Raw genomic sequence first — 21,603 nt, forward strand, 5'->3', positions numbered from 1 at the left:
TGTATATCCCTACTTCGTGCTTTAGTAAAGCCAGAAAGACCCAAAGGACCTTCACAGGGTTTACCTGGGTGGTTTCCAAGGTTTTGTAGTTACAGAGAGGTGAACAGCAGCCTGGTTGGAAGCTGTTCCCTGGGCTGTTGGAGCAGGAAATGCTACTGAGTCTGCTGCATATGTTTTCAGTTCTTCCTAAGGAGCTCTGCAATGAGCAGAACCACTGAAGCCATCCAGGTCGTCTGTCATGTAACAGATGGGAAGCAGAGGTTTCAGAAAAGCAAAGGGGCCAGATTCTCTTTTGAGTTAGATGGTAGGTAGGGTGGTTGGAAGGGGGCTTGGAGCTTCTTTCCATTATTTGGTAAGTCCATTCGAGATACTTTTTGCCCGGCACTAGGGCTGCAACATAAACAAGATGGTTCCTATTCTTCTGGCTCATAGCAGGGCTGGGGACAAAAACATTTGTTAAAACAAGTTTAAAATAAACAGAACTGTATTAGCTAGAGATGGAGCTGTGAGGGGGAAAACTGATAAGAGAGGGAATGACTAGGGCCTTGAAAAGGCCCTCCTAATTTGGAGGGGTGACACAAGGCCTCTCTGAGAAGGTGGTGAGGAGCCAGTCCTGCAAACACCATTGGGTGAATAGTGTTCAAGACAGTGGAACACTAGAGGAAAGAGGCCACACCTGGAAAGTGTTTTGTTTTCCAGAAAGTGAAAGAGGCTACAGTAAGCATATTTTCTCTCATATTTGGGAGATAGATCCAAAAGATAAACATATACACAAAAAACAAGCATGATCATACAAACTCACGTAGAACATGTTTGTAATAGTGAAACTACTCTATAGAACTCCAGGAAAGAGGGAAAGGAAAAGAGAATGATAGAGCATCAATGAGTACAATTGTAAAACATAACATCTGTGAAGGTAGAGGATATAGGATGTGTATTGAAAGCTGTTGAAAATGGGAGGGTAGGAGGTAAAGGGGTAAGGGACAGTAATGGAAGGGGTGAATGGGCCAAAGTAAAGTATACCCACAATGGGGATACATTGAGAAACCCCTTGAAACATCGACTTAAATATTAATAATGAAAGACAGGACTGTAAAATAGGTATGGTGTGTGTGTAGGGGGTGATACTAGTGGGAGGGTGAATGGAGAGATTAAAGTGACAGTATATGGTTGATGGACCTCATATATTTATATGAAATAGAACAACGAAACCTCTTGCAGTTGCTTTAAGTGGGGCAGGGAGGGGGTTGAGGGGGAGAGACAATGGGAGTGATCTAACCAATGTACAATATAAGCCTAATGAGAATTGTCACCATGAATCTCCCCCTGTATAATGAATATACCCGAATAAAAGTTTACAATAAAAAGGCTACAGTGAGGTTGGGGAGAGGAGGGCAGGATCCTGTGGGCCTCAGTAGGCAGAGTGGGCTTTGGCTTTTCTTCTGTGTGAGCAGAAGTTGTGAAAGATTTTAAGTAGCAGAGGGAAAAACATGATTTAAATTTAAGGAGAGAATCCAGGCTCATGTTCCATGTCTGACTGGTTCCAAGAGATCAGAAAGTGTACATGTCTATTCACTATCTTATCCCCAGTGCCAGGTAGAGAGCTCAGTGCAGAGTTAGGTGCCAAGTAAATGTACGCTGGATGAGTAAGAGAACAAAATGAACACAGTAATCTGTCCTTCTAGAAGTCCATGTGACAATTGTGCAATAATGAGATGGCCTGGGTTTCCTTCACATCATGTTTAACTCTGTTAATGTCGTTGCTTTAGGTCAGAGGCCCGGCTTCAAGTACTGGTATGACAAGGAGTGGTTGAGCAGGGGACATATGCATGGCCTAGCATTTCTAGAAGAGAACTACTCCCATCAGAATGCTAAGAAGATTGTGGCCACGCACCAGCTTCTTGGCGATGTGCAGAGAGTGATTGAGGTTCTACACGGCCTGCAGCTCAAGATGAGCATCTTGCAGTAAGTATAGTGTTTGCAGCTTTGGAGTGGGGGCTGGTTTGGCATCACATTGTTTTTTTCCCTTTCTTCCTTTTGTTTAATCATCATAAATTGTAATGGAAGCTCTGGGTAGTAAAGAAGAATTGAAAGGTGAAGTTTATGTAGTGACTTTTTTGACTGTTTTGTTTTGTTGAACTAGAGTCTGCTATGTATCCCTCAGGCTTGCCTGGAATTTAGTCCTCCTGTTTCAGCTTTCCAAGTGCTGAGTTTATAAGAGTGCACAACACCACCTGGCTTACATAGTGGCTTATTTTTTGTATTGGAGTTTGAACTCAGGGCCTTATGCTTACTAGGCAGGCACTGTACCACTTAAGCCATGCCCCCCAGTCCTATTTTGCTTTAGTTAGTTTTCAGATAGGGCTTGTATTTTCGCCCAGGGCTGGCCATAGACTGTGATCCTCCTACCTATTCTTCTGTACACAGCTGGGATTATGTAGTGACTTTTTAGCTTAAAAAAACATATGTTCTACATTAAAGAAATATATTTCATATTACATACATAAAACTGAAGTTGAAATTTCACAAAATAGCCAGGTGCTGGTGGCTCACACCTGTAATTCTAGCTACTCAGAAGGCAAAGATCAGAAGGATTGCAGTTCAAAGCCAGCCCTGAGCAAATAGTTCATGAGACCCTATCTCAAAAAAAAAAAAAAAAATCACTAAAAAGGGCTGGTGGAGTGGCTCATGTGGTAAGGGCACCTGCCTAGTAAGGTGCTGAGTTCAAACCCCAGTGCTGCTAAAAAAAAAAAAAAAAAAAAAAAATCCTCAAAATACCTACCCTTACTTAGAATAGTGCTATGGTATTTTCTGTTCTTTTTCCTTTTCTACAATTGATTATGATCAAATAAATTAATGCTCTTTGGTTGGATTGAAATTCAAGAGGGAACAATTCTATTCAGAACTAGAGTTTTCTGAGCACATGTATGTCAGCACAGCTTGCAGCAGAGTCTCAGAGGTGTGGACCTACACAGGATAAGAACCTCTGTTCTTTTCTTTAATAACAAACTATTCTCTTTGGAGTGGTGAGAATAGAAGATTTTAGAACAATTTTTAGATACTTTATTATTAATGGCCATCTGTAGATGATAGTTAAATCTCCCCTCCCACCCCAGTCATCATTGCTCATTGGTAATCATATGCTCCTTGCATGCCAGGGTGATTGTGACTGTGTTGTTTTGGTTATTTTTAGTAAGACACATTTGAAGAGCCCTTTACCACCATTGAAGTGCTTACATTCACATTACCTCACTTGATTTTTATGAAACTCAGTGTAAGTATCCAACAGATGACTAGCCCAGTGTCAGGAGGAGGAAGTTTGGATGGGCTGATTGACTGATCTGCTCAGTGGCTAAGTCCAGTCCCACTTACAGTGTGCCTGCAGTGGGGGTTCTCCTAAGAGACTGATTATTTACATTGCTTTTTGCTCAGCAAATGGTATGGTGTGTGGCCAGATGGCCTAGGTGACCTGTTCTCACTCTTGGGAGAGTGTTTATAAATTAAGAGCTTTGTAGTGTCCTAGTTACTCAAAGCCCTTTCCCTGTTTTCCCCTCCCATCTTCCTCACAGAAGCAGGGAACACCCCGATCTACAGCTGTGGTGCCAGCCTTGGAAACAGCACTCAGGGGAAGGGAGAACTCATTCCAGACACATCCATGTCATGGACGCCAGGAGCAAGGAGGAAGCCCCAAGCTATAGAACTTTGAATGGGGCTGTGGAAAAGCCCCTGCCCTTGCCCCAGTCTGTGGAGGAGTCCTATATCACCAGCGAGCACTGCTACCAGAAACCCCGAGCCTATTACCCTGCTATGGAACAGAAGCTGGTGGTGGAGACACGGGGCTCTGCTCTGGATGATGCAGTCAATCCCCTCCGTGAGAATGGTGATGATTCCCTCTCCCCTCGCCTGGGCTGGCCTCTAGACCAAGACAGGAGCAGAGGGGATGGTGAACCCAAACCCAGTTCCCCAAAGGTATGTGGTATGCTTGCACATAGTCTTCATTCAGAGGTTGAGTGCTTCTAAGTTTTCTTCCTGGGGTTAAATGTTCTGTGGAAGATATTTCTTAATAGAACTTTATTTAAATTTGCTTGTCATAAATGATTTTTGGTCTGTTAAAATGGATGATACAAAGCCCACTTAAGTCAAAGATCATTGGTTACAGGAACTCCCACAAAATGGCATAGTCAGCAGGGGTAAGAGGTGAAGAGGTGAGAAGCAGCAAGGAGAGAAGGGTTGATTGTAACTGGAAAAAAATGAAACTAAGAAAAATTTGTCTTTTCTTCATTTAATACCATTTACATTATAATTGTATCTAGGTGCTAATTATTAGCATGAACAGTGAGTCAAGTGTTTTGTTAGGTATAATGTTTTCAATAAAATTATATAACAGCTTTATTTTGGCTTAACTTTTCAGTCCTGTCTTAAGAAGGGTCCATTTCATCAAAATAATTGCTTTTGATAGTTTTCCAAAGAGCCCATCTCAGTGTTCTAGTCATGTGTCACCCTCTAGTTGCCAGTATCCCGTCTTTAACTCTTCACTAGTCTCACTGTACCTGTCCTCTTCCTCCTTTGTCAGTGAGGCTTTGTGTGGTTCCATCTCTCCTCTGCCCTTGCCCTTACTTGCACAGACCTTATCCCACTGGCTGGCATCACCAGTATTGAATACACTGCTGCATATTGCCAAGTGGGGGCATCCTAAACTGTGCCATCCAGCATGGGGATTGTACCACATTCATTCTGTGCCCTTGACAGTGTCTAAACAGGGTTGGGCCATAGTGGTACGGACAGTCTTTTGAGACAGACCCAGTTCCAAGTCTGGGCCCATCCACTTTGTGGTTCTGAGTAGATTGCTTTCCCCTCCTGATCAGACCTGTTTCCTCACCTGTAGAATGGGCCACTGGGATAACGGGCAGGCATCCACCCAACATCCAATGTGTGTGAAAAGCTCTCAGAACATTACTTTGCACATAGTCAACACTAAATCCATGTTAGCTGGAATTTGTTTCATTTCAAATGAATGAGTGAAGGATTGTGACCCCAAACCCCAGTAAAGATTTGCAATCCTGTGGACCAGGCAAGTTTCCTAGAGGTGTCTGGCACATGATATAAAATTAGGAAATACCCAACCAGGATTATAAGTCTTTTCCCCTGCAGATGAGCTGACCGTGTGCTGGCACTATTTTATATACCTTATCCTGTTTCATCCTCATGAACCTTCAAAGTAGATTTTAACACCTCCATTTCTCATCAGAGGCTCAAAGAGGAAAAGTAACTTACCAGGACCTCATGTTTAGCAAGACTTGCCAAATTTATCTGACTAGACACCCTAACCCACATCCGTACTAGCCCTGCTCTAGGCAGCTCTCAGAGCACTGGGAGGCCTACTTAAGGCTAGGGTGCTCTTCAAGCTGGGGGAGACATCTGTTAAGCCCCCTGAGCCAGAGGCTCATGCTGCCCTGAGAAGGCAGCTCTGGTGCAGTGGGCAGGCTTCCGCCCAACATCCACATGGGATGGAGGCTGGTTTTTCAGAGTTTAAGACACTGGACATTTGGAAATGTGGATGGGGGCTCTCTGTATTCAGTAACTTAAATGTCATTGCATTCCCAGGTGAGGGACTATATCTCCAAAAAGGTCCTGCCGGAGGAATCCCCTACTCGGAGACTGCTTGACAGAGGCGGAGAGGGGCTGCTGAGTTCCCAGCACCAGTGGCAGTTTAACCTGCTGACACATGTGGAGTCCCTTCAGGATGAAGTCACACACCGGATGGACTCCATTGAGAAGGAGCTGGATGGTAGGGCTCCTTCCTTGGTCCCCTGCCCATGGCATCACTTTGAAATTCCCCTCCCCATGAGCTGCTTTCTGAACCTCCCCAGTATGTCTATCCATCTTGCCTCTTCTTTTCAGCTTCACCCCATCTCCATTCTCCCCTCAAGGTGGACAAGCCTTACTTTTAGTATTTATTGGCACTTATAAAGTCTGATGATGTCAGGGGTCCTGCCTCCTGTGTTCAGTCCCTTCTACAAAGGTGAGTTCTCAGTGGTAGAGTATATACTTAGCACATGGGAGGCTCTGGGTTCAGTCCCAGCACCAAACACAAAAAAACTAAGGTGTATATACAGAAAAAGAGCAAGTATACTCTCCTTGCTAGAGATATGTAACCTGAGCAAATCTTTACTAACAAAGTTCTATGTGGAATTAAAATGATTGACATGAGTTTTTAGGATGTTTAAGAATGTAATCTGAAAACCTTTTTATTTCAACCTTTGAGAAATTCTAAAATGAAGCTTTCTCCTCTTTCGCCAGTACAGAGTTAAAAATTTGAGTGAGTTGTTTGTATAACCGGGGGATTTCTCTCAGTTGGTGGTGGTAATGGGCAGGCCTAGAGGATTGAATTTATGAGGAGGAATATGACTAAGTGTAATTTCTGTTGACCCCAGGAAGTTGCCAGTTTTGGTTTTTGAAGACAGAATTCTCTTTTGATTGTTTACTTATTTAGTGAGTATTTGTTTCTATTTTTAAAATGGACCCCAGTTAAGAAATTGATGTTGTTTGAGGATTCTGGGTACAGTCAGGCTATGAAGGCTACAACTGGGGATATAAAGCATACATGAAATACTCAGAAAAAATGCCTCATTATACAAGCGAGGGTCATGAGGTATGGCTAGGATACTAGTGTGGCTGAGGCCATGCCATAGGAGGAGAGTACTACAAACATTCCAGCTGAGTATGGAGGTATAGCCCAGTAATTCCAGCACTTGGGAGGCTGAGGGAGGAAGATTGAGGCCAACCTGGGCTATATAGCCAGACTGTCTCAACAACAACAAAAAAGCCTTCCTGGGACTGATAGTGAACCTTGAAGGGAGTAGTATTCTGCAGGAGAGGGGGTGACTCAAGGGTGGCTGATGAAAGGCCTGGAATGGTGGGAAAAGGGGTTATCCTGTTGGAAGACAGAGAGAGGGAAAGACAAACCTACTGACTGACCTTGGTGCCCTTGAGCTTATGTCCTGGCCCTGAGGCAAGCCTGTGGACACCTGGAAGGCAGGCTACTTTTTCTCTTACTCCTAAAAGGTTTCTTTGGCCTCCTACAAATTGTAACCGATGCCACTGTCTGTGAAAAACATGCTGAGAAGATTGAATGCCAGACTGGAAATTGTAGATTTGGGGAGAATAGCAGAGTAGTCTGGATCTCTGGGAGGAGACTTAGCACCATGGGAATGGGGCAAATATTGTGTTATTGCCAAAGGAACCCATCCTCAGGGGAGAAGCCAGAGCTTCTAGCCCTGGGTTCACAACCCAGGGGAGCCAGGGGAATAGCCCAGGCTCTCTCTGGTCTCTCAGAGGACCTTTCATGTGCCCCACTGATTTGGGGCTCACATTCTTTTTTGTAATACTCCAGGCCCTAAGAGGTCCAAGGAAGCATGAATATCAGTGATAAAGCTTAAAGATTTTATTTAAGTAAGCAGATTTTTGCACTGTATTTAAGATTCATCAGAATTTCTTCCCCCCAATCCCTTTTTTTTTTTTTTTTTTTTGAGGTACTGGGGCTTGAACTCAGAGCCTTCACCTTGAGCCACTCCACCAGCCCTAATTTTGTGAAGGGTTTATCGAGATAGGGTCTCGTGAACTATTTGCCTGGGCTGACTTCAAACCGTGATCCTCCTGATCTCTGCTTCCTGAGTAGCTAGGATTCCCCTCCTTTTTTTATTGGCCATACTGGAGTTTAAACTCAGGGTCTCGAGCTTGCTAGGCAGGTGCTTCACCACTTGAGCCACTCTGCTTGCCCTCATCAGAGTCTCTTTTTAGGGAGTCAGATCTTCAGTTCATTTCAGATCTTTAGTTCTGTAGATGACAGGGTATTAATGAAATCATCCCATTAAGCTGGGTATGGTGGAGACAGGAAGATTGTGAGGCCAGGCTGTGCAAAGTTAGTTTGTCTCAAAATAAATAAATAAATAAATAAATAAATAAATAAATGGACTCAAGGTTCAACCTCCAGCACTGCCAGGAAAAAAAAAAAAAAGGCAAAAAAAGACATCATTCCATCAAGTATAATTACAAACCATCATAAGTGCTCTAAGACAGCATGTGATAGATAGCATGCAATGCCATTGCACCCATAACACTGGGACCAGATTCAGGGTATAGAGTTTGGGGAAGGCATCCCTAAGGAATAACTTGTAGGAGAACAAAGGACTTAAAAGGGTGGAGAGGAAGGAAGAGTTTGTCTGAGGAGAAAAGGGATATGTAGTAGGTGGCAGGCTGCTTGAGGAACATGCATTATTAGTTTTCTACATACCAGGGTCCAGAGGTACATGGACTAGAAGAAAGGATACAGGTAAGCTGAGGTAAGCTTAGGGTCTACCTAGAGGGACTGACATTTGTCAAAGGTACAGGGTTCCCAGATGGTCTTTCTGCAAATGACAGAACTTCAGGGGAGGGTAGTTTGGAGAAGAATAAACATCTTCTGTAAAGAAATCCCTGCACTCACAAGCAACAGTTTTCTACATATTGAGCCAAGTATAATCAAGTGTATTAATATCTAGATATAACAAATACTTGAGAGGAGAAAAATAATATTCAGTGCCACTGATAATTACGTATCTATCAGGAGTTAATATGAAGCAAATCAGAATCCAGAGTGATAGAAATGGACCTTTTCAAGTCCCTGTAATTTTCATTTTTCTTGACTTGAGGCTAAAAACTCCAGGCTCTTTGATTTACAGCATGGGAAAGCTTTAGAAATAGTGGGCAGTGCAACACTGAGAAAGGCAGGTTCTTCAAAGCCTTCTAGACTCTGCACTATGTAATGCAATAGCAATTAGCAGTGTGTGGCTATTAATTAAAATTGAATAAAATTAAAAATTCATTTCTACATTTTAAGTGGTCAACAGCTTCATATGATATGGCTGTTGCTTCTGTATTGGGCAGCATGGACATAGGTCTTTTTGTATTAACTTTATGGTCCTTGTGACCAAATACCTGACAGAAATAACTTAAGGGAGGAAGGATTTATTTTGGCTCATGGTTTCAGAGGGCTTAGTCCATGATCCTTTGGCCCCATGAACTTGGGCAGAACATGGTGCTGGAGAAGTGTATGGCAGAGGCTGTTCATCTCTGGCAGACAGCAAGTAGAGAGAGGGAGGGAGGAAGAGAAGGAGAGGGAGTGAGGGAGGGAGAGAGAGAGAGAGAGAGAGAGAGAGAGAGAGAGAGAGAGAGAGAGAGAGGAAGGAAGGAAGGAAGGAACCCTAGACCAAGTAACCTAGGGCAATATATGCCCCCAGTGATCTCTACTATCTCTACTTCCAGCTAGGACTCACCTCCCATCATTTCCACCAGCTAGGGCTCAGATGTTCAACATATAAGCCTGTGGGGAACATTGCATATTCAAACTATAGCAGCATTTGACCTTTGTACAGGAGTAACGCTTCATGCAGCAGGTGTTGAGGCAATGGGCTGAAATGGCCCTTCCTTCCTTCCCTCCCCCATGTGTGGTCAGACTAGATGGGCTGAAACATTTGCTGAGGTGCTTATAAAATGAGTGTTGGGTCCTCACTAGGTCTTATCTTTCTCTTCTGCTGACAGTGTTGGAGAGCTGGCTGGACTACACTGGGGAACTGGAGCCCCCGGAGCCACTGGCCAGGTTGCCACAGCTCAAGCATTGCATCAAGCAGCTGCTGACGGACCTGGGCAAGGTGCAGCAGATTGCCCTCTGCTGCTCAACATGAAATTGGGCACCTAAGACTAACGGGGGCACAATCCTGGGGCACCTGCAGGAGGAGCTTTGCATATTTAAATAAATAAACCTAGCATGCCGAATGCACGTGATACCGACTTCAGGGATCTGGCCAGGAGTGTGGTGGATATTGAACAAAGAGGCCATTTTGGCTGCTGAGAACAGGGCACACTGATCTCTGGAAGCTGACCAAGAAGGCAACAAATGGAGTCTCGGGATTCCCTTCTTCTGTGCACATCATTGAATGAAGAGGATCTTTGCACAAACTTCACTTGAAATCGTGCCACTGATGGTAAATGGAATGAGAGCCAAAAAAGTTTAGTTGGAAACAGTTGTAAATTCAATTTCCATTTTATTTAATTAACTTTCCAGTCAAGTTGGAGCACATGCCAACCCTTCTGGTTTCTGCCTGGCCTGGTGTTTAGGCAGCAGGCATCATTTTCATTTTCCAGCTTCAGAGGAATGTTGGGACAGCTCCACAGAGCTGTGGACATGGGGAAGGAGCAGAGGCCTCAACTGCCCTGCCTTCTTCTTAGGACTCATCACTTTTCACAGCATATCTCTTGCATGAATTCATGGTACCGTGGACAAGTTTTGTATGCTTTTCACCTCAGAATTGGCTGGGTGTAGCTTTTGTTGCAGAGCCCATTCAGCTGGTGGAGGAGCTAGAATCTTGCTGTAATAAGAATCTAGAAGGAATTCCAAACTGAAGCAGGCAGGGTCTGGAACCCAAAGGACAGCATTTTCTACCAATTCTTAATATTGACAGCTTCCCAGTTCTATTTAAAGCCCTCAAAAAATGTTTTCCAAAATTTCAAACTCTTTCACTATAAAAATGTTACAAAGAATGTGGTTTAGGGAATTATTTTATATTGTTTTCAACAAACTTCAGTGCCGCTTTCCTCCTTCCCTGAAGGTTACGTTTAGTAGTTGACATTTTCAGAATTGCTAATATACTTTTAACAATTTAAACTTCCTGTTTGTATTACTTTGTGAGATCAAGGTGATTATGCTGCTTAAGGTCCAGGTACAACCTATTTGTACCTTCTGAGACAATATTTGTGTTACTTTTTAGGTTACAGTTCCACGTGTAATTGCTATATTGTTTTTTTTTTTTTAAACTAGACAAAGTTAAAGAAAATGTTCCATGCTTTGAAGGGTGGCCCATTTTACTAGTTTCATTATCACTAAAGGCAAAAACGTCAAAGCACAGTTATCCATTAACACAAGTTAATTATGGGTTTATGAATCTGTAATGTTATATGCTGCAAATATTTACTATGTAAAAGTGAAGTAGCCAGTATCTCAATAGCAATGACGGTATCTTCAGTGACCTTAGGGATGGTTAGGCTTAAGGCACAGGTCATTGTGGTCATGAATTCAGACCTCTGTACTAAGATCCATTTCAGGGAATGCTTTGTCTAGTGACTTGTTAATTTGATACAATGATTTACAAAAGTATAAATTGACTTGGCATAGCTTCTCCATCAGAGCAAGTACATGCAGCTGTAACATCTGTAATGAAGCCAACACAATTCCTCTTCAGAGGCTGATTCCCACTGTTAATATTGATGTTTCTGATGTGGGAAGAAACCTGTAAGGAATCTGCATGGCATTTATGTTCTGGTTAATTTATTAGACAGCTGCATTATAAGAATTTCATGATGCTTATCTGAAAAGAGAAGAAAAAGGATGATTTTCTATAGCCAACTGTGAGGTATTATTGTTGTATTAAGATTATTGATTTTTCTTTTCTGAAACTACATTTAATATCACATTTGGGGAAATGGAAATGTTTAAGGTAGTCAGTTTCATGTCTTGTTGAAAGATAGAAACAGAAACTGATCCTAATTTTGCCAAGTGGCCATTACTGGATTTTTATCCTTAAGGTTTTGCGAAGGAAATAATCCGGTCTTACTCATTGTGACTTTTGTTCTTAGGGAAGCACAGAAGACTCCTCACATTCTGATAACCTCTGTGCTTCCCTAATTTAAAGCCATGTTGAGGGGCTCCAGTCCCAGTTCCTGGGTCAAGGTGAGTTAACCCCAAGTTGGAGCACTGGAAACTGTTATTTGCAAACAATGCTGATATCATTTAGAAATATGTGCACTACCTAAGTTTTGTCTTTCGAGAAAAACTATCCACCTATAAAAATTGTCTTGACAAAACAGTTCTGGTTTGACTAATCATTTTGCTTCTTTAAGTGATGAGTGTATTCAAGGTGGATCCTTGATGAGCCAACATTGCACTGTGGATACAAATCTGTTTACGCGCTATTAGAACACAGGCTATATAGAACAGAAGGCACTATATATAGAAATGTTGCCTTGAAGCAATATTTGCAAAACATACAAACTTCTGTATCTATATTTGGCAAAAATAAAACAGGTTCTTGTTGCTATGTTTCAGTCATACATTACTAAAACACAAGGTGTTATTTTTCCTTTGGTAGTGCTGGAGTTTGAACTCAGGGCCTCATACTTGCTAGATAGGGGTCTGCCACTTGAGCCACTCAGCCAGTCCTGTTTTCATGTTGGGTATTTTTGAGATAGGGTCTTCGGAACTATAGGATCTCTGCCTCTTTGTTTTTTGAGATAGGGTATCACAATGTAAGACAGGCCTTGAACTCAAAATGTAACCCAAGGCTGGCTTCCAGTTTACAATCCTCCTGCCTCAGCCTTCCAAGTGCTAGGATTACAAGCCACTATGTAAAATAGGGTAAAAGTTATTTACCCTATTTTTTATATTATGCTTTTGCAACCATTACCTCTTAAAGGAAACCTTTTATTTTTTAAAAAAAACATCTTTTGGAGGGAGGCAGATGCAAATTCTACCTAGAAAATACTTTGTAATTGTTTTTAATATTCAAAAGCAAAATGGCCATGAGCTCAGTCTGGCTCATGCATTATGGTAGAAGTTTTAGGTTTATTGCTGAAAGCAATGCAAAGAAGATAGGCCTGGCATTCCTTAAAATTCCAGTGTCTTTTCTCACCCAGAATAAAGCAGAACAAGAAATTAAGACTTTCTGACAGTAAGGGGGATGGGACCCAGGGGCTTGCACATGCTAGGCAAGTACTCTACCACTTAAAACACACCCCCAGCATGGCTTTCCTTATTTTAAGAGATGACACCTAGCCTCACTGGGATGTTCTGGGACCAACCTGAACTGTTTATGGACCCCACCTAGCTCTTCTCTGGATGTGCAGAAGCCTCAAGGAAGAGCAGGGCTTTGAGATTTCATAGTATATCATCTTCATTACTTGCCAAATTCTTCCCTAAGTAATTACGCTGGTTTTAAAGGGGGAAGGAGGAAGAAACACCACTGGAGACATTAAAATAGCTTCACTATTGTAAATAACCCATTGGTTCACACTGTTACCTCCAAGCTCATTCCACAGAGAAACCAATGTCCGGGAGACAAGTGTTGGAGAGAAAGAAAGGTTTATTTAGGTTTTTCCTCAGTAAAAACATCAGTTTTGCTTTTTAATTCCTACCACAGGTCCAAAATTTCCCAAGGAAGGAGGTGAGCAAGTCTAGAGGCATAAGCAAGAGCTCACAAACAAGACATAGTTTGTGAGGTGGCAAACAGTAAAACATTTCATATTAAAATAGCCCAATAATGTGGGGCTTTTGGGAAGCCTGTGCCCAAAGGGCAGGTGGAGCAAGTTGTTACAAATACAAAAAGCTGTATTTGTATAGAGGTAGCCAGTTAAGTGAGCATTCAATACAGCCACCTATTTCGCCTGCAGGAATCCCACAACCACAAATCACTATCATCTTACCTTCGCAGGTAGGAAAACAAGCTGAGATACTAGCTAGTAAGAGGTAGGGTGGCATGGAACTCAAGACTGCTGGACTCTTCGTGACATAGCCCTTCATTTAGAGAAAACCCAGGTGTGTCCTTGTGAGTCCAGGTTCAGAAAAACTTCGCAGGTGTGGAGGGGCAGCCCAGGTGTAACCAACATTTAAGGATCTCATAATAGCCAAAAACAGCAAGTAAAGGCGTCATTCTCTTGCGCTCCCAATTTACTCTGGCCATCAACTAGAAAAGGTGGGAAGTAAGCTTGGTAAATAAACCCAATAAAGGACGAACGAAAAAGACACAGCAGACCACAGGAACTGTCAAAACTCGTTTTTCATTAATACCGGGTGGGGAGCCAGGCTCCGGCTCCCGGATCCACCATGGCCCCAGTCCGGAGAGCGCCGGGCTCGGCAGCTCAGCCGGTGATGCGCACGTCCGCGCGGCGTCGGACCCTCCGGACCCGCGCCGCCTCGGGCAGGATGGCCAGTAGCTGCTCCTGCACCAGCATCTCCACCATCTGCTCCTTCGTGCGGATGTCGGGCCGCAGCCACTGGCGGGAAAGCTCCCGCAACTGCCGGAACGCCTCCCGGGGGCCCGCCGCATCCTGGTAGCGAAACTGCCGGAAACGCTGGCGGAACGTCTCGGGGCCGGGCCGGGAGCCGCCCGCGCCTGCGGGGGAGCGCTGGCCGGCTCCGGCTTGAGGCGTGGAGCCCAGGGGTGCGGGCGCAAGAGGTAGCTCCAGGGCCGCGGAAGGCGCCGCGGGGGGCGAACGATGCGCTTCCGGGGCCGCGGCGCTGGGGCTGGAGGACTCGGGGGCAGGCGAAGGGGCCTCAGGATTCGAGGAGATCGCCTTATTAGGCTCGGGGTATGAGCTCGGGCCAGCTCCCTCCTGCCGCTCCGACGGCACTGTCGCGGAGTCGTCGGTGGCCGCCAGGCTTGGCTCAGTCGCTGCCATGACTCGGACTCCCGGCGTCACTCTTTGTGTTGCAACTATGGGCTCAGCACTGCGTCTGCGCGGGGGCGGGGCGAGGAGGGAGACGTTTCCCGCTAAGGGGCAGAGCCCGAGCGACCCCGGCGGGGGGCGGACTCCGGGCGGACCGAGGGCGCGTGCTGCTTACCTGTAACCGCGAAGCACTCCGAACGGCCGGAAGTGGGCGTCTCCGCTGGCTTCTCTATGATCAGAAGTGAGCGCGAGCTCCCGGAAGCCGAACCCCGGCCCCCGGAAGCAGCGCCCCCTAGCGTCGGCGGGTCCCGTGAGGAGGCTGCGGCTCCTGCAGTGGTGGATCTTGCAGATGTCGACGCGCAGCTGCACAATCTTGATGGTGGCGCCACCGAGCGCGGGTTCGAGGAGCAGGAGCCAGAGTCAAAGTTAGCGTCGGAGTCGGCGGCGTCCGAGGACGAGGAGGAGGAGGAAGATGAGGAGGAGGAGCAGTTGATGCAGGAGCCCAAAGGTCACGAGGTAGACTTCAAGTCGCGGGACCTCTGCCGAATGGCTAAGGTCGCACCCTCTGGCTCTGACAGCCCTTGGATAAATGATGAGGGTGGAGCCCCGCCTGGAGGAGAGCCCAGTTTACGATTGTTCTCTCACCTGGTCAAATGCAAAGGGTAGTAGCACCCACCTTATTTCAAGACGACAAAATAACGTGGGTACGCTCTTTAACACATTGTGTCTGGCACAAAGTAAATGCCCAATAGCTTATACCACCTTTTTTTTTTTTTTTTTTGCATGTGTTCTGCAGCTAATGAGCAGATGGCTCTGTGGATTTGGCTTTTAACTTTAGGATTAGTAAATAGACTGTGAATACGTTGCCCCGTGTGGTGACCGTTAGCCACGGGTGTTTACTAAGCCTTTGAAATGTAAGTCTGAATTGAGATGTTCAGTAATGTGAGACCCTACCGAGTCTTTGTAGGAAAAGAATTATGTAAAAGACTGAATAATTTTATGTTGATTACATGTTGGAGTATAATATTTATTTTGCACATAGGTCAAATAAACTATTATTAAATGTAATTTCACCTGTGTCTTTACTTTTCAAGTGTGGCTACCAGCAAAATTTAAATTACACATCGAGTTTATAGTATATTTTTGTTGAACAGCTCTGGGTTGGAGTGTTGGAGTCAGATTGCCTTGGTGGAATCCCCTTTGCAGGGTTTCTTTGCTTTACTTACTGATCCTAGCAATGATGGTACCTACCTCAGAGTTGTTGGATTAAATAAAGCCCTGGGGCAAAAAGGGTTTGAAAAATGTTTGTTGTTTGCATTAGGTGCATTACTACCATCTCTGTGAAATAGGAAATCTGAATGTAAGAGAAATTACCTCATAGAGTCAGAGAGATTATGCAGGTGAAAGTGTGTAGTTCTGACAGCCTTTTGGTAAATGCTATTATGTTCTACTTGACAGCTGACTCACAAAAAAGGTTTTGTATCTCTACACAAAGGGAAACTTAGGCTCAGAAAAGGACAGGGGCCCCATATGGAAGGTTTTGGATGACCTGTGCAGTTCTTTTGAGCTCTGTGCAGGATAGATGGGTATATTAAACAACTATCAACACACCGGTGCCCCCACTTCCAAAAAGAAAGTTGTCCATCCCATAGGATGTCTCTCTTGGATGAGATGTCCAAGAATGATTAGAACTAGATTCCCATGGAACAATTTGGGAAACTGTGAAAGTCATCACACTGGGTTTTCCATGGTTTTAGTTGCTAACATGTTGGGAGATTTCGCATACAAATCTGGACTCAGCTTTTTTTTTTTTAAAAAAGCGGAAGAGCTGGTCACCCTGAATCCACCTTCCTGCTAGTCAACAGTCGGTTGAAGCTGATAGAGACTTCTCCCTTCACCCAGGATACTCTGTTCCAGTTAGCCTCAATCACTACTACTGCCTTTTTTCTGAAACAGAATATTGCTTGTATTTACTATTGCTCTCGAGTTATTTTACTTAAGGGTGGTGTTTTTCTTTATTTTCTTTTCACAGGTGGGAAAACAGGGACCTAGTGTTTATTATACCTATTGGCTTCAAACCTTCCCCTGCCTGGCACCTTTCCATTTGAGTTTGCCAACCCAAGTGAACCAACAGACCCATTCCTTGTGTGGTAACAGGCAGTTTTCAGCACTAAGGAAGCACACCATACTGCTGCAAGGGCGAAAGGTCATGAATGGCTTCACTGGGGAAGGGATCTTTAAGCTGAGACTCAAAGAAAAATGGTAGAATGTGGGGCCATTCCCCCAGGAAATTTTGTAGAAGATACTGCCTGTATAAAGGCATATGTGAGTGGAACCAAAATGTTACATACACTGCAGGCTACATGGGGGTGTGGTTGAGATCTGGAGAAAGCATGAGAGATGAGGTTGGAGTGTTGGTGGGAGGGTAAATCACAAAGATCACAAGCATTCCGTGTTTAAAATTTAGTCCTTATCCTGTTGGGAAAGGGAATGAAGTCTTATCGTTCTTGGAATCATGGAATGTTAGGTCTCTAGCCCATTTCTGTTTTTAAAATTTATTTTTCTTTGGTTTTTGTCTTTTTTTTTCTCTTTTTTCTAATCCATTTCTTCTATCTTTATTGGAATCATGGACTATGGACTATTAGAGATAGAAGGAAGAATCTCAGAGATTTGTAAGAATCATAGATTGTTAGAATGGAAGGGGCATTAGAAAGTCAATCCAAAGCTCCAATTCAGTTGTTCTAAACCATTTATTGATCAGTAAGCATAGAATCTGAAAAAAATTATACTTCTTCCTAGAAAGGAGATTTAGTTATATTCTGCATACAATTTCAGGTAATTTGCCTATATCCTTGAGTCCATTCAGAGGCCCCGGGATAAGTTTAAAATATATATAAATGTCCTGTTCTCCTGAATTTTGCAGATTAAGATGCCAACACACCAAAAGATGATGTCTTGGATCAACCTCAAAAATCTAGTAAGTAGTTCAAAAAGGACAGAAATCTTCTGACTTCTATGCCAATATCATATTGGACCTTTTAAATTATCATTAGTTTGAGAGCTCACTTGGGAAAGAATCATAAATCATTCATCTCCTATCACTTACTTCCAATGCAAGTCTTGACTCCTAGTAAACCCTCAGGATTGATTAAAGAAAAAAGGACAAGCATGAATTGCAGGCCATCCTTGTGAAGGAAGAACTCTAACATTATTCTGAGATGTTTTCAGAACCTTTGGTGTCTTTTGATGGTACATTGGTTGTTCAGGAAAAGAAGAACAACGGACATAGAAAAGAAGCCTGGACATATTTTTTTTTAAAAGCTTTGTATTTTCCTGGTGTGGTGGTACGAGCCTATAATCCCAGCACTCAGGAGGTAGATGCAGGAAGATGGAGAATCCTAGATCAGCCTGGGCTATATAGCAAGACCTTGTAATCAAAAAAAGCTAATTTAGAAATAGTGCAGAGATGTCTCTTGTACTCTTTGCCCAGTTTTCCCCAATAGCAACATCTTCTATAACTATAATAAAATACCAACACCAACAAATTAGCATAGTTACAATCACAGCCCTGTTTTACATGCAATCCTTGTGTGTGCGTGTGTGTGTATCATGTATAGGCTTATGCAATTCTATCACAAGATTTATTCAACTATTATCACAATATCGGAACTTTTTGATTAGCACAAAGATCCTTTGTGCTCTTTATAATTACACTCAGTATTCTCCCCTTCCCCATTCTTAACCACAGGTAATCACTAGTCTGTTCTCCATCTGTATAATCTTGTCATTCAAAAATGTTATGTATGCTGGAGGTGTGGCTCAAATGGTAGAGTGCCTGCCTTGTAAGCATGAAGCCCTGAGTTCAAACCCCAGTATTGCCCCCCAAAAAGTTATATATGGGACTTGAAGGTGTGGCTCAAATGGTAGAGCACCTGCCTAGCAAATACAAAGCACTGAGTTTAAACCTCAGTACTGCCAAAAAAAAAAAAAATCATCACTATCAAATCTACTTGGTTTCTGAGTTTCAAAAGCAATGATTCTGGTAGCGACAGTCAAGGATATATGTCTTTCCTTAAGCTGTAATCCCAAAAGAGAGCTGAATTAAATATTTTGTAATATATTTCCACTTTTCTTCCTAAAAGATGTGTTTGATTCATAGAACCTTAAGACAACCCTTTTACTTCACAGATGGGCAAACTAAAATTCAGAGAGTAGAAGTACTAACCAGAGTAGAGCTAGGGCCCCACAGTGAATGAGGATAGCTCTGCATCCTCACTGGCACTTGGTATTGTTGTATTTGTCTAACTTATTAAATATACTATCTTTATTGACTTATGTTCTCTAAAAGTAAGCAATTCTTTCTGCTTACATGTTTTAACATAAAAATACTTTGCCTATGTTAAAATTTAGACTTTTGAAATCACTGAAATATGCAGTGTTTTACCTAACATGTTCTATTTCAGTAACACTTTTAACTTTATTTTTTTGGTAGTACTGAGGCTTGAACTCGGGGCCTCACACTTGCTAGGCAAGTGTTCTACCATTTGAGCCACTCTTCCAGCCCCAGTAATGCTTTTTGATGTTCAGCATAATATGAGAACATAAATTCAGTAGCCTTTCTAAAGTTAAAGGATAAGTGAATTTTTTTGGCAGTACTGAGGTTTGAACTCAGGATCACATATACACCAGGCAGGTGCTCTACCACTTGAGCTATGCCTCTAGCCCTTTTTGCTCTGGTTATTTTTGAGATAGGGCCTTGCTTTTTGCCCCTGGCAAACCTAGACCACCATCCTCTTACTTACATTTCCTGCCATAGCTGGGATGATAGGCATGCACTATCATACCCAGCTTTTTCTGTCCAGATAGGGTCTTGTGAAGTTTTTTGCCCAGGCTGGCCCTGAACTGAAGTTCTCCTGATCTTAGCCTCCATATAGCTGAGACGACAGGCATGTACCACTGTGCCCAGTTATTGGTTGAGATGAGGTTTTGAGAACTTTTTGCTTGGACTGGCCTCTAACCTTGATCCTCCCAATCTCAACCTCCCAAGTTGCTATGATTACAGGTGTGAGCCACTTGTGCCCGGCACTCATTGTGGTTTTAATTTGAACTTTCTTAATAAATATTGATATTGAGTATATTTTCTTTTCGTTCCTTTTTCTTTTATCTGTTGTTTCTGTTGTTTTGAGACATGGTCTTGCTATGTAGCCCAGGCTGGTATTTAACTTGCCATTAGCCTGTCTCACCCTCCTGAGTGCTGGGATTACAGACGTGTGCACCACCACGCTTAGCTTGTGAGCATATTTTCATGTTTATTTGCCATCACTAAACCTTCTTTGGTAAAATGTTAGTTTAATTTCTTTATTTCTTTATTTATTTTTGCAGTGCTGGAGTTTGAACTCAGGGCCTTATGCTAGCTAGGCAGATACTCTGCCATTTAAGCCAGTCCACCAGCCCTGTACATTTTTTTAATTGTTGGTGATAGTTCTCTTATTGTTGACAGTGTTTGTTTTATTTATTAATCCCAACGCAGCTTTTAAGAAAAATTATAATATATATATAATGTAAAAATTACCATTTTAGGGCTGGCAGAGCGCCTGCCCAGCAAGCTTGAGGTCCAATGCCACCACACACACACACACACACAAAAAGTTGCCATTTTAACCATTGTTAAGGGTATAGTTCAGCGGCATTAAGTACATTCACTTTGTGGTACAACCATCACCACTGTCCATCTCCAGAACTTTCACATCAAAACAAAACTCTGCACCCATTAAACAGTAACTCTCCACCCCTCTCCCTACGGCCCTCAGTAATCAGTTCTACTATCTGGCTCTTTGAATTTGATTGTTCTAACTGGAATAATGTAATATTTGTCCTTTGTGTTTGGTTTATTTCAGTTAGCATAATGCTCCAATATTCTTCTATGATGTACCATTATCAGAATTTTATCCCTTTTTAAAGTTAATATTCATATATAGGCATTTATATTTACATATACTCCATTTTCCTGAATTTTGCAGACTAAGATATCAAGACGTCAAAATGTGAATCATTGGTCCAAATTAAAGCACTTAGTAAGTGGTTCCATTTTAATTATCTATTCCTATGTTATGGACATTTTAGGTATTCTTACCTTTTGGATATTGTGGATAGTACTGCTATTAATATTGTGGTATGTAGATACCTGTTTGAATTTCTGTTTTCAGTTGATTTGGTCTGTACCCAAAAGTGAAATTGCTGGATCATATAGGTATTCTGTATTTAACCTTTTGAGGAACTGTCATACTTTTTTTGGGGTGGGGGACTACTAGGGTTTGCCTCACAGGCGCTCTACCACTTGAACCACTTCACCAGTCCTTTTTTGTGTTGGGTATTTTTGAGATAGGGTCTCTTGAACTATTTGCCCGGGCTGACTTTGAACCACGATCATCCTGAGTAGCTAAGATTACAGGTATGAGCCACTGGCGTCTGGCTGGCATATGTATTTTCATAGTGGCTCCACCATTTGACAGTCTCACCAGCAGTACTCAGAGTTTGAATTTTTCCACATTCTTTTTTCCTTTCAGCACTTTTTTTCTTTTACGCATATGTGCATACAATGTTTGGGTCATTTCTCTGCCCTCCCCCTACCCCCGCCCTTCTCCCTCCCCTTCCCCTCCCTCCCCCCCACCTCCTCACTACCAGGCAGAAACTAGTTTGCCCTTATCTCTAATTTTGTTGAAGAGAGAGTATAAGCTGTAATAGGAAGGAACAAGGGTTTTTGTAGTTGAGATAAGGATAGCTATATAGGGAGTTGACTTGCATTGCTTTCCTGTGCATGTGTGTTACCTTCTAAATTAATTCTTCTCGAACTAACCTTTTCTCTAGTTCCTGATTCCCTTCTCCTGTTGGCCTCTGTCCTCCACATTCTTGCCAAAACTTAACTTTGCATTTTTTTAATGTGAGGTATTAAGCAGGTGGTGGCAGATGTCTATAATCCCAGCACTTGAGAGGCTTAGGAAGGAAGATCACAAGTTTTAGGCCAGTCTGGGCTACATAGCAAGTTCAAAGCCAGTCTGGACTATATAGCGAGACCCTGTCTCAAAAGACAAAAAAAAAAGAATTTAAGTTGTTATGAATGGAAAGAAT

General features: G+C 42.9%; 3 protein-coding genes across 14 annotated transcripts in view; 2 read left to right on the plus strand and 1 right to left on the minus strand.

The window, feature by feature from the left end:
- Phf20 (PHD finger protein 20) overlaps positions 1 to 11,900 on the plus strand; it is a 123,724-nt gene extending 111,824 nt beyond the window's left edge. For all 8 annotated transcript variants that reach the window (XM_074074656.1, XM_074074662.1, XM_074074659.1 and 5 more), the window contains 4 exons: positions 1,770 to 1,965; positions 3,570 to 3,969; positions 5,605 to 5,788; positions 9,580 to 11,900. In XM_074074656.1, coding sequence (XP_073930757.1) covers positions 1,770 to 1,965; positions 3,570 to 3,969; positions 5,605 to 5,788; positions 9,580 to 9,722 — 923 coding nt within the window. In that variant the 3' untranslated portion in view covers positions 9,723 to 11,900. The remainder of the gene's footprint in view (positions 1 to 1,769; positions 1,966 to 3,569; positions 3,970 to 5,604; positions 5,789 to 9,579) is intronic.
- A 1,947-nt stretch (positions 11,901 to 13,847) lies between these two features.
- Scand1 (SCAN domain containing 1) lies at positions 13,848 to 14,487 on the minus strand. The gene has a single exon (XM_074074671.1). It carries the CDS (start codon positions 14,485 to 14,487, stop codon positions 13,948 to 13,950), a length of 540 nt encoding a protein of 179 aa, XP_073930772.1. The 3' UTR covers positions 13,848 to 13,947.
- A 219-nt stretch (positions 14,488 to 14,706) lies between these two features.
- The window catches only part of Cnbd2 (cyclic nucleotide binding domain containing 2), a 71,325-nt gene continuing 64,428 nt past the window's right edge, over positions 14,707 to 21,603 (plus strand). For 2 of the 5 annotated variants that reach the window (XM_074074665.1, XM_074074669.1), the window contains exons 1-4: positions 14,707 to 14,991; positions 16,508 to 16,681; positions 17,399 to 17,452; positions 20,496 to 20,549. In XM_074074665.1, the coding sequence (XP_073930766.1) occupies positions 14,707 to 14,991; positions 16,508 to 16,681; positions 17,399 to 17,452; positions 20,496 to 20,549 (567 nt within the window). Of the gene's footprint in view, positions 15,180 to 16,507; positions 16,801 to 17,398; positions 17,453 to 20,495; positions 20,550 to 21,603 lie in introns of those variants that run through there. The other 3 variants (XM_074074667.1, XM_074074666.1, XM_074074668.1) reach the window with 3 other exon arrangements.

The sequence above is a fragment of the Castor canadensis genome, chromosome 5 (assembly GCF_047511655.1).
Source record: "Castor canadensis chromosome 5, mCasCan1.hap1v2, whole genome shotgun sequence".
Taxonomy (NCBI): Eukaryota; Metazoa; Chordata; class Mammalia; order Rodentia; family Castoridae; genus Castor; species Castor canadensis.

What these genes read in the sequence shown, in the direction of transcription:
- Scand1 (XM_074074671.1), bottom strand. Translation starts at nt 14,487, where the DNA reads ATGGCAGCGACTGAGCCAAGCCTGGCGGCCACCGACGACTCCGCGACA.